This window comes from Orbicella faveolata, unplaced genomic scaffold (genome assembly GCF_042242905.1).
Source record: "Orbicella faveolata isolate gen_17 unplaced genomic scaffold, um_ofav_v1 contig_2, whole genome shotgun sequence".
Lineage (NCBI taxonomy): Eukaryota > Metazoa > Cnidaria > Anthozoa > Scleractinia > Merulinidae > Orbicella > Orbicella faveolata.
The window spans coordinates 1954892-1969025 of record NW_028301547.1 but is presented as its reverse complement, the minus strand read 5'-3'; the positions used below and the strand labels follow the sequence as shown (position 1 = coordinate 1969025).

Here is a 14134-nt window from a genome sequence, read left to right as displayed (position 1 = left end):
GCGTCTCGGAAAACATTTGATTAGGAGGGATGTGGTCACGGCATCGAGAGGTGGATCGATCGGGCTCCTGTGGATAGTTATGACACAACCGCAAAGATTGTGTTTCAATACCACGGCTCAGTGCCACTGGCATGGGTGTCGTCGATGTTTTTCAAACAGCCGTGACGAAATCACACGTCATCGAGAAATGGGAGTGTGAAGACCGAAAAGTGCGAGAGGGTCTAACAAAACAGGAAACGCGGATCACGCTATTATCTACGATTTCGAATCAAGAAACAGCGAGAGGAAGCAACGGCTTCACTCACGTTCGAAACTACTCATGTACAGATTTCAGTGAGCATCGGTGACACGCTCGAGTGCGAGCCCACGCATATCTGCGACGCTAACCCAAAACAGCTGATCCGGAAGTTTATGGAAGAGTTGGAGAGGCGCGGGAAAAAAATTCGGGCCAAGCGGGTAAGATCGAGGTTCATGCCAGAAGATATTGACCTGGTTCCAGGAAAGAAGCGGAGAACAATAGTGGAATGGTGCGACTAGGTACCTGTTTCGGTTTTACTTGCGGGCGTTACGATCTGAACCTGATCAAAGAGCATTTGGCAGAGCTGTTAGGCGGCCAAGGTCCAAGTAGGTAAAAATGCGAACGCGACGATGTTTATGAGGACAAAGGGCTTCCGCTTCCTTGATATTATCAAATTGGCTATTGATCTCAGGAAACTTATGATAAGTGTTCTGAAGTGTAAAGAGGAAGGTGTTGGAATGGATCAGATCAGAGGTTTTTCCAAAGCCCCCGCCTATTCGCCATATTTCTGTGCCAAAAGTTTATACTGACAGATTCTACTTTGAATGTAAAGGACCTCGCAAGTAAATGAGTTTTTGTGAAAGTTTGATTGAAATTGGTGTGCATCAGAATTTTGGCGCCATTGCAGCAGGAGCAAAGTTTTATGGTGGACACAATAGTGAAGGCATCTTAGACTCCGGCATTGTTTCACCAGTTATGCCTTGTGTGGTATCTCTGATTTCTCTCTTTGGTGCCCGGGGAAAAGGGGGTACTCCCAGAAAAATTGGGTGGGGGTGTGTTGCCCGCTTCCCTTACCCTATTTATGACCAAAATTTGCGATTTTCCCTACCCTAGTTATGACCTGAACAAAAATTCGATACCCTATTTATGACCGTTGTGGCTGGCACAATTGCCCTAAACATAAGTTATGAAGGGCTTATTATGATTAAAAATTAAAGCAGCTTTTTCTAAAAGAAAACATGCCCAATTCAAGACTAGAATGCAAGAACCATGCCCTATTTATGACCAAAATGGCCAAAATCGATACCCTATTTATGACCAAAACGGCTGAAAAACCATACCCTTTGGGGCCGCACATACCTATATAGCCCATATAATGGAGTACCCCCCTCCCCAGGGCTTTGGTCCTGTAAGCATTAGGTGCATTCAAAATTCCATAGTACATGGACATACATGTACGTAGTTCTACCTATATAGAGATCGCTTCTAAGAAGTGGTTGCTGATCAGAAACGCTACACAGGAGAGAGAAATACGTGGACTTCATCTTCAGTGCATGTACTACACAAGGAAGCCAAGAATGGTGTAAGATCCTCGGAGAAACCTGATACCTTTGTGTAACTGCAGTTGATGGCCCTCTTCTATTAGTCATGCTCTAATTGAAACATGTAACTCTGATCACTTGCTTATCATGGTTTCAATAATAAAATAGTTTAATAAAACATCCCCCAAATTCATGTGATACTCAGGATAGGTAAGGTAGGTAAAGTCTGCATACGAGCCAAGTGGCCCGTCAGGCCGGAGCTTATCCCGGTGTCTGTAGCATGAAGCGACTAGGAGTATTTCTACTCCCCCCTGGATGGGATGCTAGTCCATCGCAGGGTTACCCCCAGCATTAAATTCGCCGGTACCCATTTATACACCTGGATGGAGCGAGGCACCGTGAAAGTAAAGTGTCTTGCCCAAGAACACAACGCAATGTCCCCGGCCAGGGCTTGAACCCGGACCGCTCGATCCGGAGTCGGGCGCACTAACCATGAGGCCACCGCGCCTCATGGTTAGTGCGCCCGTTATGGTTAGTGACTCATGGTTAGTGGTTAGTGCGCCCTCAGTAATATGAAAATTCGTAAATTTTTATCACAACACCAAGAAACTGCGTAATTTAATGCCTTATGCTTTATTTGATATAGTAAGTGATTCACCATTCTCTCTACATGTGTAATTTGCTGTGCTCTACTATGTGTATTTCTTTACATAAAACCTTTCTGACACTTTTAAGTTATATACTGTGCTGTAGTTCTCTTAAAGTCTTCCCTAATGCTTTTATGTTTGTCACAGTAGGGTATTTCATATTTATTATGGTTATTGTTAGCTAATAAAAGATCTATAAAAGATTATTTTACAATTTTTTTTTCTGATTGCTGAAAATGTCTTCTCTATTATATCCACAGCAAATTCACAAAGCAACATTTAAGATTGTAATAATCTGTAGGGAAATTAGGCATTAACAGTTAAGTGCTTTAAAAATTCTTAAATTAAGTTCCTCCACATTTTACTCAAGAAACTAGGAGGGAGACGCCCCCTCCCCCCTGCAAGAAAGTATTAATGAAGACTTAAGAGTATCATTGTAATGACTCTTAAATGGGGCCATAATGGAGTAAATAAAGACCCAGGGTTTAAAAAAGTGGAACGATATATTGTTGAATAGATACCATCTTTTTCACTCCTAAAATGACTGTTACGTGCTGTATGTGTAGCTGTTTCAGAGCCATCAAAAGCTGATTTTTTATTAGCACTCGTGATGTACACCTAAATTGCACATTATCTGAGTTTGTAATGATTCGACTTACTTGGGTTTTTTGGAAACTCTAAAAACTTGACTAAGATCTAAATAACTAAGATGGTAATCATATTATCGTAATCCGATATTATACTATCGTATTTACCCGTGTATAAGTCGACCCCCAATTATTGAGGCCAAAAACCAGATTTTCTTAATTTCCAGGTAAGAATTTCGTGGAAAACTTATCTTGTATTTCTTAGCATTTTCTTTCAACTACTACGGATATGTCAACAAATCACAGCAAGATTCAACGTGAAGTTTTAATAAGCTTAGAGCATGTTTTTCTTGAACACCATGTACTTTATAGTAATTCCCAATCGATTAAAAACTTGTTATGAAACTTATAGCAGGGCTTGAAAAAACAAAACAACTTGATATTCCAGCTTGCCGTTGGGAAGAGTAGCACTCAAAGTTTGCTTGCCCTGGGCACGCCTTAGTTTGCTCTTTTAATGATTTAGTTCGCAGATGACTTATTGCCTGATCCCTTGCCCATGAAAAGTTACTAGCCCAGAAGGAAATTAAATTTTTTTGGAGCCCTGCTTAGGGCAAAAAACATCAAAACTTATTGCCACACATTTTTTTGACTGGAGAATTTGGATTTTCTTCATTCTCGTTACCTTTGAACATGTTATTATATGTACTGATATTGAAGGGAATTAAATACCTCATTACATGAAATTTTCACGACACGTTTATATCACGATTTTGAGTTGCACACATTTTGCGACACTTAAATTTCGCGATTTTGCGAAAATTTTGTATTCTGAATCAATTTAACTTCGCGTTTATGAGTAACACAAAACTTGATAAATGAATAAAGATAGTGAATTTGTGTGAACACACAATTTATTTCCTTGGCAATGTTATTCTAGCATGTCCTTGAATTTGGTAAACCGACTTTCCCAAAGTGAATAATGTCAAAATTAACAAGACTATATGTCAACAGTAACACAATGTGCGGTCACTTAATTTTCGCGTCATGTAATTGTAAGACGGCCAAATAATGTTAGCGACACTGATTGTTGGCGTCACTTCAATTTCGCGACTTTTTTTACATCGCGAAATTCGCGAAATTAACGAGTCGCGAAAACTTCCTGTAATAAGGTATCAATTACTTTGTGTAATTACTTACATATACACATGATTGAAAAATAAAAATTGAAGAAAGAACAAAATTGAAGAAAACCTCCAAATAAGAGTTAAATAAGTTTAGCTTAAAGCCCTCTAAAAGGGTTTTGTCATATGAGGTAGAATAACAGAAGTAGTAGGCAGCTGAGTTTCAGATATTTAAGTACTAATGTGTCTGCTTATGAAGTAGGTGGCAAATAATACCAACGTTACGTGGGTAGCAAAATTGACAGGGCTGCTAAGGGAAAAAAGACAAACAAAAATGAGCCGGTTTTGCAACTTTGGAAAGGACCAAGACTGATTAAGATTATCAGCTTGAACAGGCTTTATAGATGTACCGCTAATGGTAATCTGCCAACATTTTACGTTTATTTGCACTGAATGAGTTTATGTAACTCCCTTTCTGGTTGTGATTTTATCTCTCCTATTCTTTTGGCCAATTCAGAGCACTTTTGAGGGTTGAACAATTCAAACAAATCAACTTCCTGCATGATATAATGAGGACATTTTTTCTTCAGTAAACATTTTTCAAGCCTCTCAAGAAGGCCTAGGAATCGGTCACCCAGACAATTAAAGCTCCACTGCTGGGGTAGAGGGTTTGCTTCACACTCATACAACAGGATCGTCTTGAGGTGGTATGACTTCAAGGGCTGTAGATCAAGCTCCTCTCTTAGAGCCTTCAGTATACGAAAAACCTGCTTGCGGCAAGAACTTTTTTCACCATGACCACCCTCGCGAAACAGCTTCTTTATGGATGCAGAGAAGGTATATCGCCACAGAAATTCTTTTTCACGTTCATGAACACTGTGCCCTTTTGGTGGCTTTGCAACCAAATGACAACCATTTTGATAAATCTTTCGTACAAGTGACTCATTGGGCCAACCTAAATGCAAAGTCATTAAAACAGCAGCCGTTACAAATTACTGGCTCTTTATAATAGACATTTCTGGGATTTTCAACTTTGAGTTTGATGCAATAAAAAATGTTGGTTTAACCTACTAAGAACCAGTTCAGACTGACTCAGAAGCCATATACCGGTACTTTGAACAATAAAATCAACAAATTTAAACTACATGACATTAAGTTCATATATGCTGCATGCAGACTCCTCTTCTCCCAGACCTTAGTGAGTGAATGTATAAATTGTAGGTGGGGACAACAACAATTCTTAACTTGTGTGGCGCCATGCCTTTACAGTGAATTGTGTGGGTAATGCAACTGATTGAATTCACTGCTCTAATACCTTTCAAACTTTGTCTGGGTGTTAGCATGTTAAGAATAATATGAAGTAAAATGCCTGTATTTCAATGGTACTTTACATGAATAGAAACTAATATGCTTAAAATGGGACAAGATGGAGTTATTCAGGGTCTTACTACAAAACACTTAAAATAAAATTCAGCAATCAGCTGGCAAAAAATAGTGGGGTAGAAAACATTCTCTAAGTGGTAAAAGTTTTTGAGGTTCATTATTTTAAAAGCAATAGAGCACATTTCCGTGTTTACATAACCTCATCTAAACACACAGAGGGTTTGGAGAATTCGAGACAGTTGTGCAGACACGAGACGTAGCCAAGAGTTTGCATAACTTTCAAGAATTTGCCCAGCCCCCGAGTGTTTAGATGAAGCTATGTAAACATGGAAAAAGTGCTCTATAGCTTTTATAAAATAATTTCAAAAATACGCACAAATCTATAACATCACAACCGTGTTTTAACACACTCTCATCTAAACACACCTATCGACCAATGAGAGCGCACATAGTAGTTCAGTTATTTCATAACTTTGAATAATCAACGTTTTGACTACCAAAATAATGATTCGCTTGATACCTTTTCGATCTCTTCTTTTCCACTCTTCTGCATCTTCTGGCCAAGACTTATCTTTAATGGCAAGTGTCAAGTCAACTGAATATTCTATGTTATTTTTGTCGGTTATTTTGAGGGTAACTGCTGGGCCATGACATGCTACACTGGTAACCATACTAAAAATAAGAATGACATTGTGCTATGTATCAATAAACCATTTTAAAGCTCATTTAAGAACTGGTTTTGAGGGGAACCAAGTGGGGGGGGGGGGGGGGAAGTAAATTTGTCATAAATTAATCAAAACTTAATTTTGCATTTTAGAGCTCAAAATGGTAAAAGAAGTGATTTTTGCTTGGTACCTTTGTTGTTCAGGGGCATAGTTGGGGTACCCATAACCCCCCTTTTGTAGGCCTTTTTTAAGCAAACAACCTACAACCAATTGAAAGTACATGAACTGGGTAATGATATGCAAAATGGCGGCAATCTGTATCCTGGGTCATTTAATATTACTCTACTGGCAATAATCCAAGTGACTTCCAACACAGGTTATACCATCACTATCTGAAGCAGTTTAACACTACCTTCTGTATTCCACAGGCAGTTCTTGGATGGCTTCCCTGATAAGCCTTACAAACACTGCTTTGACCCGAGCAGCACTTAACATTCCTCTATGGTTAACACATTGGTCTGGCTGCCATAGCTTTTCCTCACCCTGGTCAATCATTACTGTGGTGAACCCTGAAACACCAAACAAATTGGGTTACCCTTGTCAGTTTTATTGTGAAATCCCACAACACCTTTGCTACTGGGATAACAACATGCAGATTCCCCAATAAAATCAGTATTGTGGCACATAAATATTGTATGATATCTTGTAAAGGATGCAGATTACATTTTTTTTTTTTTCACAAGTTCTGAGAAAGCATCATTGGGACAACAATTTTTACCATGGAGTAGCTGAGTGTTAAATCTGCAGAAATTTTGCTCCAAGTTTTTCACTCAAATTTCTGAGCATTTTTGTGCATATTTCAGGTTCCATTGAGCTGATCACTCTGATCTGGATATCATTGGAAAGATCTTTTCCTGCTGCTGAACTTGACCTTAGATGATTCCAATTTTGGTCAAAGGTGATGACATTAGAAGTGGAACAAAGGCCAACACTCATCAAGGCCAGTTACGGCCAGCAAAGGCGCCAACGAGTTAAATATAGTTATTTATTTTATTTTTTATCAAACAGGGTGAAAAACGCGAAACAATTATACGTGTCAAGTATCCACTCCCTCCGTTAACACAAGGACTCCCCCCGGCAAAGTATGGCATTTCTACCCCAAATTATATTACATATTACGATGATTTGGAGTCTGACTTACGAGGTATTAGTTGTGTGAACCATAAATTATAAGCTAAGTAAATGTCTTTTATTTCTTGTTAGTTTATAAAAGCTTATACGTTGGACTGTAAGCTGGTAACGTTTTAAAAGCATGAAGCTAAAAAGCTTTTAATATATACCTGTCGGTGGCTCACTCAACCCGTCGTTTTCGCCAGAATCGTATGGATCACCGTCCAGTGCCAAGTTATCCATGACCAACATTAAATCGAATTCATCTGGTTCCCCAACTTTCGCTTTTTCATAAAAGCTTCCAAAAGGAAGGATTTGCAGCTTGGCGAACCGATCATGTTGGTCCCTCCTTTTCACGTCTGCAACAATTGCATTCACGATGGGTTGCCAAGCTTTGAGAGCTACTTTTTTTTGGTCTTGTCGGAACTTAACGTAATCTTCGGTAAATTTGTTTAAGAGGCTATTCAAGGTGGCCTTTCTATCCATTTCTCCGCCAAGTCCCTTGCTTTGAATCGTTTGAATGCTTTAAAATTCCTGGCTCCCGAATGAAAAATGCTTGCGACAGCGCTTTCTACTGTGATTAGAACTTCCGGTAGTTTTCTGGGAAAATTAGCATGTGCGTCAGACTTCCTGTAAGGTCTGTAAGTAGATAAATAATGAATCCGCAGTACTTTTAAGGATTAAAATAAGAAGCTGTGAAAATGAAAGAACAAATTGCTAATGGGATTGACCGTATTTAGGGGGAACTTTTAGCACAAATCCTTCACATTCAATTCTCGGCCTTTGCACAAATATCACATAAAAGCGCCTACATATCTTTCTGGAAATCGCAAAAAAATCTAACTATCACAAAAACAATTCCAAGATATCTCGAAAAACCCCTCTAAATATCCCTCCCGACCAGTTCTTCCTCAAAGTAACGGTTTCGCTGATTTCAGTGATTTTTGTCGGTATCTCCACAGTAATCACAGTGGAAATCCTCATTCGAAAACACCTTTTCTCCAAAAAATATTATATAAGTTAATACATGTACTTTCAATTCCCGTCATCATAATCCCACGTGAAACACTGCCAAATGGTTTCTCCGCCATATTGCCGAAGCAGTGTTTAGCTGACGTCAGCAAGAATCGGCACATACTTGCTAATTGGCTGTTCATAGAGGCTTCAGTCTGAAAACCAAAACTCATTCAATACATTCACCTGACATGCCGACTGCACTTTAAAGTTTTCTTTCACAAAAAAAAAAAAAAAAAATTCAAGGGTATTTCAATTTTTAATTTTCAAGACTCAGCAACTGTTTAACGACGTTTCAAGGCCTGTGCAAATCATGTGATAATTTTGGAAATCAAATATACAAGAAATACATAGATCAGAACTCCAAAATTGATAATTTTGTTATTAACAATAACAAGAATTTTTAACGAATTCTGAATTCTATTTTTTCTTTTGATTTTTGCTATTTTTGAATTTGTAATTGTAGTAGTTTTGCAGATCTTAAGGATCTTAATGAGAACTACTGGTTTTTCCAGTAATTGTGCAATCCAATTAAGTCATTATCATCATCATCATTACTATCATTATTTTCATCATTATTAAACTAAAGTTTCTGAAGTTCTTTTAGCCATAAGACCTACATACTTGTTGTAAGAATATTAACTCTACAAGCAATCACACTAAGGTTACTTTAACATGACACTACTATAATCACAACTAAAAGTACAGGCATAAACCTTGCCGATGGACTAACTTCATTCATGGATTTTAATTGATATCATAGTAAAGAAAAGTTAATTACTCCAACCAAGTTTTAATGATGGTTTATCAGGAGGTAGTAATTACCTTACTGACAAACGTATAGAATAACTTAGAATGCATGTTCTTTTAGTACAACTATACAAATAAAGTGTGGGAAATTTTGGTAATTTTAAATTTAAAGTTAATTAGATATGTGGCAAGGTCCCTCTATTCAGTATTTCCTGTTTGGAAGATTAACAAAAGAGCTTAATGGGTTTTTTCACCTGTTTGACAAACATGTTAAAGAGCAAATGACACTAGAGTTTCTACAGATATACTTCAACAATTCCCCCAAACCTTTGGTACTGTTGTGCGTGCACTTCAGTCTTAAGGTTTCTGCAGCCCATTTGATTCATTCCACTGAACCACATGACTTAAGTATAAAAATATAAAGTGAGGTAAAGAATGGAATGAATTCCTCTGGGAATTGTTCCAGGATTATCCCCAGGGCTTGTCCAAAGATTTGTCCCAAGGCTTGCCCGAGGGCTTTGCCGAGAGCCTGTCCCACAGCTTTTCCCAGAGCTTGTTTCTGGCCTTGCTCAAAGGCTTGCTCTGGGACTTGCTCCAAGCCTTCCAGGAGGGCTTGTTCCAGAACTTGACAAAATTCTTTTCCTCGTTCTTGCACTAGGGCTTGTCTAACGCCTTCTCCAAGGGCTTCTGCCTCATCTTGCAGAACTTGCAATGCTTCAAGCTGGGTTTGTTCTTGCACTTGACCCTGGACGTGCCTTAGCGCTTGTTCCAACGCTTGCCATAGTGTTTGCTCTAGACGGGACATTGTTTCATTCTGCAGGATTGGCTCTAGCACCTGTTGCAGGGTTTCCATCAGAGATTCAACTATTGTTTGCTCAGCGGATAGCTGCAGGGATTGAAAAATGACGTAGTATGTAAACAGCTTTCCTTGTTTTAGTATAATCTTTCTCACCTTCTTTGCCAAATCAAGACACCTCTTGTGGGAGAATTGTTTATCAAACAAGTTTAGATGTTTGATGAAATAATGGGGGCAATTGTTTTGAAATAAACAATTTTCAAGCCTCTGTAGTAGGCCTATGAACCGTTCACTGAGCTTTTTATGGCTCCACTGGGACGGATCAGGGTTTGCTTCACACTCATACAACAAGACTGTTTTTAGATGGTATGAATTCAAGGGGCCGAGATTAAGCTCCTTTCTAAGAGCTTTCAGTATTCGCAAAACCTGCTTCCGGCAAGAATTTTCTTCATGACCACCCTTGTTAAACAGCTTCTTTTCAGCTTCTGAGAAAGAATATCGTACATAAAATCCTTTTTCCTCTTGAAGGTTTTTTTCTTTAGGCTTTTTTACAACCAAATGACAACCATCTTGAAGAATCTCTTGTATAAGTGACTGCGTGGGCCAACCTAAAAAGAAGATCAAAACAATAGCCATTAATTTTTAACAGAACATTTTCACATGAAAAATAAAACCAAGTATAACGGCTCTCTATATCAATTGCATTACAAAAGAAACTATGTTTTGGATGCAAGATCTGAAAAGGAAGGAGTACAATAAAGACTGGTTTTAAGCTAATGTCATGGTGTGAGGCCCAAGAAGGCAGCACAGGACCAGCTGGAAGAAATATGTGGAGGTCTTGAAAAGAGAAAAAGGATAGATGATGATGGCTTAATTATTGTACTGGGATGTTTAGTGTTGAAATGACAATCTCTATAATTTCTATAACTGAAATGGTCATTCACTCATTTATTGATCAATTGATTGATTGATTGATTGATTTTTCATTACAAAGTGATAAAATTGTAAAAATCATAAGGGTGCAGCAAGCTACTTCCCATCTCACTGTTAATGTGATTATGCTGGTTTTCACCTTGCCAAAAAAAATTGTGCCATAACACCACTAATGCTGGAACATAAGTAGCTGTTCTTGTAATTTCTAAAACTTTATTCCGCTCATGATTTTTTAAATTCTGAAAATCAATGCTTCTCAGTAAGAAATTTAACAATACCATATCTATGCCTTGTTCTCCACTCCTCAGCATCTTCTGGCCAGGACTCATATTTGATTGCAAGTGTCAGGTCAACAGAATATTCTCTTCCATTTTCATTAGTAATTTTGAGCGTCACTGCTGGACCACAACACTTAACGGTAACATTCCTACATATAAAGGTGAAAAGCTACAAATGAATAGTAAATCAATACATAAATAAATATCAATACAAAATATCTATTTCAGTATCAAATATTATTGCAATCTTGGTTATTGTTACTTATTATATGGCTTGTGTTTGCAGCCGATATAATGTGCATGCTGATTGGCTAATTGTAGGGCATTATTTTCCTGTAATGCACATGGGCAGTTTATGGGCCTAAATGGCAAAGCAAAAAGTAAATAACAAAATCATTGGGTTTTTCTCTGAAAATTGTAGTGGCTGAAAACAATGAGTGATGAGGAAAGCTCTAAGTATAAATTCTATCACCCAGATGAGCTATAATTTCAGAAAAAACAGTGTATAATTCCACAGTGTTAAATGAAGATCAAGTTGGTGCTGGACAGGATGAAGAAAACAGCCAAACAGCTTTTATTAGCCAGATAATAAACTACTTATTAACCTCGAATGTTTGGTGTTTACAGGAAAATCTCAAACCTTGGCCTTGCTGTGCTTGGACCTCTCTATCACTCGGTCAATACAGCAAGGTCTCAATTTGAGATTGTCCCGTTAATACCGAATGTTCGAGTTTAATAAGAAGTTATTATTATTTGGCTGTCTCTAGCAAGGACTGGGAACTAAAGAATTCACAAATTTGATTGGCTGAAATCAAAATTGACCACGGTCTAGATTTTCCCATCTAGACCGGCATCTGGACCGGTTACATTTTGCGGTGAAAAAGTTGCAAACTAAAACATCCCTAAAATATTGACTATTTTCTTCTAAAAATATTAGTGGAAGCTGACAAAAAGCCTGATGAGGAAAAAGAGTAAAAAGGAAGAGTAAACTTTGGCAGATTTAAGTTCAGTTCATCACCGTTTGAAAGCAAAATGTCAGCTAGTGCAACCAGTAACATTGAAAGAATAAATTTTTGTCTGCCATTTAATAAACATCTTATTAACCGAACTTAGTTGGTCTGTATGTGAGAATCTTGACCTCTGACATGTGTCTTCAGAGCAACCTTTTCCTCATGCCAAGCCCTGCCACCTTAGAGGAACAGGTGTCTCTGAGGATGACAAAGAGCTTAGGGTTAAAAGACTGCCACTAGTTTGCCATCCTAGAAATGAGAAGAAATCAAGGGCAAGTCTGCCGCTAGAACCCAGATCTCCCATGGCCAGGCATCAAACAGTGAGATCTGGATGTCAGATTACTGCTAGTAAGAGTAAAACAAATGACGAGAAGCCATACTGCCACCAGGAGCAGTCCCACAAGCAACTGCGAAATGAGATTTACCTCATATGGCAAATTGGAAACTTCTTCATCTAAGATTTATTTGAACTAATTACACCTTTTAGATGAATCAGACTTACTCAAAACTATTTTGCAGGATGGCTTCCTTAACAAGCTTTGCAAAATCTGCTTTGACATCTTTGGCACAACAAGGATTCTCACTCTCACGAGTAGTCAATATTCCTATGGTGAATCCTGCAAAAAGCAGCAAACAAAAGCTTGGTCTTATTTGGTCAACTAGTCCATAAAAAAGCAGCATTTTGTCTGGTCAAGCAGGCCTGGCATGTTAAAGGGGTGGGGATACTCGTTGGAAAATTGGGATTAAAACTCTGAACGAGACCATGGCTTAAGCTATATTTGACCCCTAACAGATGCCAGTCTAAAATATACACATAAATAACAGCTAAAATATATAACTGCAGTAATTGGGTCTAATTTGGCATTGTCATTGTCTCACTGAGTGCTGAATTCATATATGAAGAAATTTTAAAGATTTCACTCCTGATTAATCTAAACTTCAGCACGGTTTGACAACACTTTTTAATTTTCATAAATGCACAACCTTGGTGGGTTATGCATTGGCATTTTTTCTTCAGCATCCAAGTGATGCTAAAGTTGGCCAATTATACCCCCAAAACGAGACGTCTGCAAGCGTACCTTCTCCTTTCACATAGTAGTCACTCAGGGCTATTTGATTTGAATGAATGAATGACAACTTTATTTAAGTCTCAGTCTTAATAGCTGAGCACAAGTGCTCTACTAATTGGGGAGACTAAAATATAAAGTAAAATGTATTCACCTAAGATTTAGTAAACTTAAGAAAATATTAAAATATTAAAATTGAATTTAAAAAAAACTTATTTGTTGATAAATACTATCGTAATATTATCACCTAATAGTTATTTAACAACTAGCTACATAGATAAACAGCAAGAACAACGCATACATCCCTCGTCCTGTAGAGAGCTAACGTTAAACTTTCTAATAGTGCGTTTCTAATAGTGCTTTGAATTGTTCGAATTTGCAAAACTTACTGCTAAATTAAACGAATTGCTGTAATTATGAATCAAAATGGGTCACTTGCGCTAAACACATGCGTACACTGTACTTGGTTTTTCAATTCTGAGGAGGCAATATACAATATAGCGATCTTGCGTGATCTTGGGCTAATCCCAGAATCATTTGGAATCCTATCAAATTATTCAACCCACCTGTCGGAGGTTTGTTTACACCAGGAAGTTCTTTGACTTCGCGGAATACCGCGCTTTTCATGACTAACATTAAATCAAACTCATCTGGCTCTCCAACTTTCGTCCCCTCATAGGAGCTTCCACTATAAAGATTTTGAAGGGAGGCGAGGTAATCGTTTCTCTCCCGACTTCTCTCCCTCACGTAAGCGAGAACGGCTTCCACAATCGGTTTCCAAGAGCTTAAGGCTTCCTTCTTTTCGTCACGACGTAACTGTACGTAATAGGTGGTAAAATGGTTTAAAAGGGTATTCATCTGCAGATTAGTCAAATCTTCTCCATCCATTTTTGGCGACAAGGATTGCCGTAATGTCCAGCTCTATATAGAGTGCACGTTCTAACGTTTTCCTCCTACAAATATAAATAACGAACTACCGGATTCTAACTTTCGCGCGCAAAAGCGCAAGCTTCCGATGTTTGCTGGGAAGTCTCTTTGCATATGGCAAATGCGTTCGCAGTGCAAGCGGCAGACTAAAGACCTCCGATAAATTTCGAGACGATACGAAGTCAACACACGTTGAAAGCCAGTTTCCTCGTAAAAAAAAGTAACA

General features: G+C 38.2%; 2 protein-coding genes across 2 annotated transcripts; both read right to left on the bottom strand.

Moving 5' to 3' along the window:
- Positions 1 to 2174: 2174 nt before the first annotated feature.
- On the bottom strand, positions 2175 to 8358 carry LOC110058453 (cyclic GMP-AMP synthase-like receptor 1). The gene is made up of 4 exons (XM_020765102.2): positions 7304 to 8358; positions 6376 to 6532; positions 5819 to 5970; positions 2175 to 4870 (listed from the first exon to the last, which is right to left on the bottom strand). Exons 1-4 carry the CDS (start codon positions 7617 to 7619, stop codon positions 4356 to 4358), a joined length of 1140 nt encoding a protein of 379 aa, XP_020620761.2. The 5' UTR covers positions 7620 to 8358; the 3' UTR covers positions 2175 to 4355.
- Positions 8359 to 8387: 29 nt separating this feature from the next.
- Positions 8388 to 14113, bottom strand: LOC110058452 (cyclic GMP-AMP synthase-like receptor 1). Its single transcript, XM_089290598.1, has 4 exons — positions 13548 to 14113; positions 12417 to 12531; positions 10905 to 11053; positions 8388 to 10301 (listed from the first exon to the last, which is right to left on the bottom strand). The coding sequence occupies exons 1-4, from the start codon at positions 13867 to 13869 to the stop codon at positions 9280 to 9282; spliced, it is 1608 nt and encodes a 535-aa protein (XP_089146724.1). The 5' UTR covers positions 13870 to 14113; the 3' UTR covers positions 8388 to 9279.
- Positions 14114 to 14134: the final 21 nt, after the last annotated feature.

What these genes read in the sequence shown, in the direction of transcription:
- LOC110058453 (XM_020765102.2), bottom strand. Translation starts at nt 7,619, where the DNA reads ATGGATAGAAAGGCCACCTTGAATAGCCTCTTAAACAAATTTACCGAA. An exon ending in GTTGAGTGAGCCACCGACAG is followed by an intron (nt 6,533 to 7,303) that starts GTATATATTAAA and finishes TTGGTGTTTCAG; the next exon opens with GGTTCACCACAGTAATGATT. An exon ending in CTGCCTGTGGAATACAGAAG is followed by an intron (nt 5,971 to 6,375) that starts GTAGTGTTAAAC and finishes TCTTATTTTTAG; the next exon opens with TATGGTTACCAGTGTAGCAT.
- LOC110058452 (XM_089290598.1), bottom strand. Translation starts at nt 13,869, where the DNA reads ATGGATGGAGAAGATTTGACTAATCTGCAGATGAATACCCTTTTAAAC. An exon ending in TGTAAACAAACCTCCGACAG is followed by an intron (nt 12,532 to 13,547) that starts GTGGGTTGAATA and finishes TGCTTTTTGCAG; the next exon opens with GATTCACCATAGGAATATTG. An exon ending in GAGAACAAGGCATAGATATG is followed by an intron (nt 10,302 to 10,904) that starts GTATTGTTAAAT and finishes TCTTCTTTTTAG; the next exon opens with GTTGGCCCACGCAGTCACTT.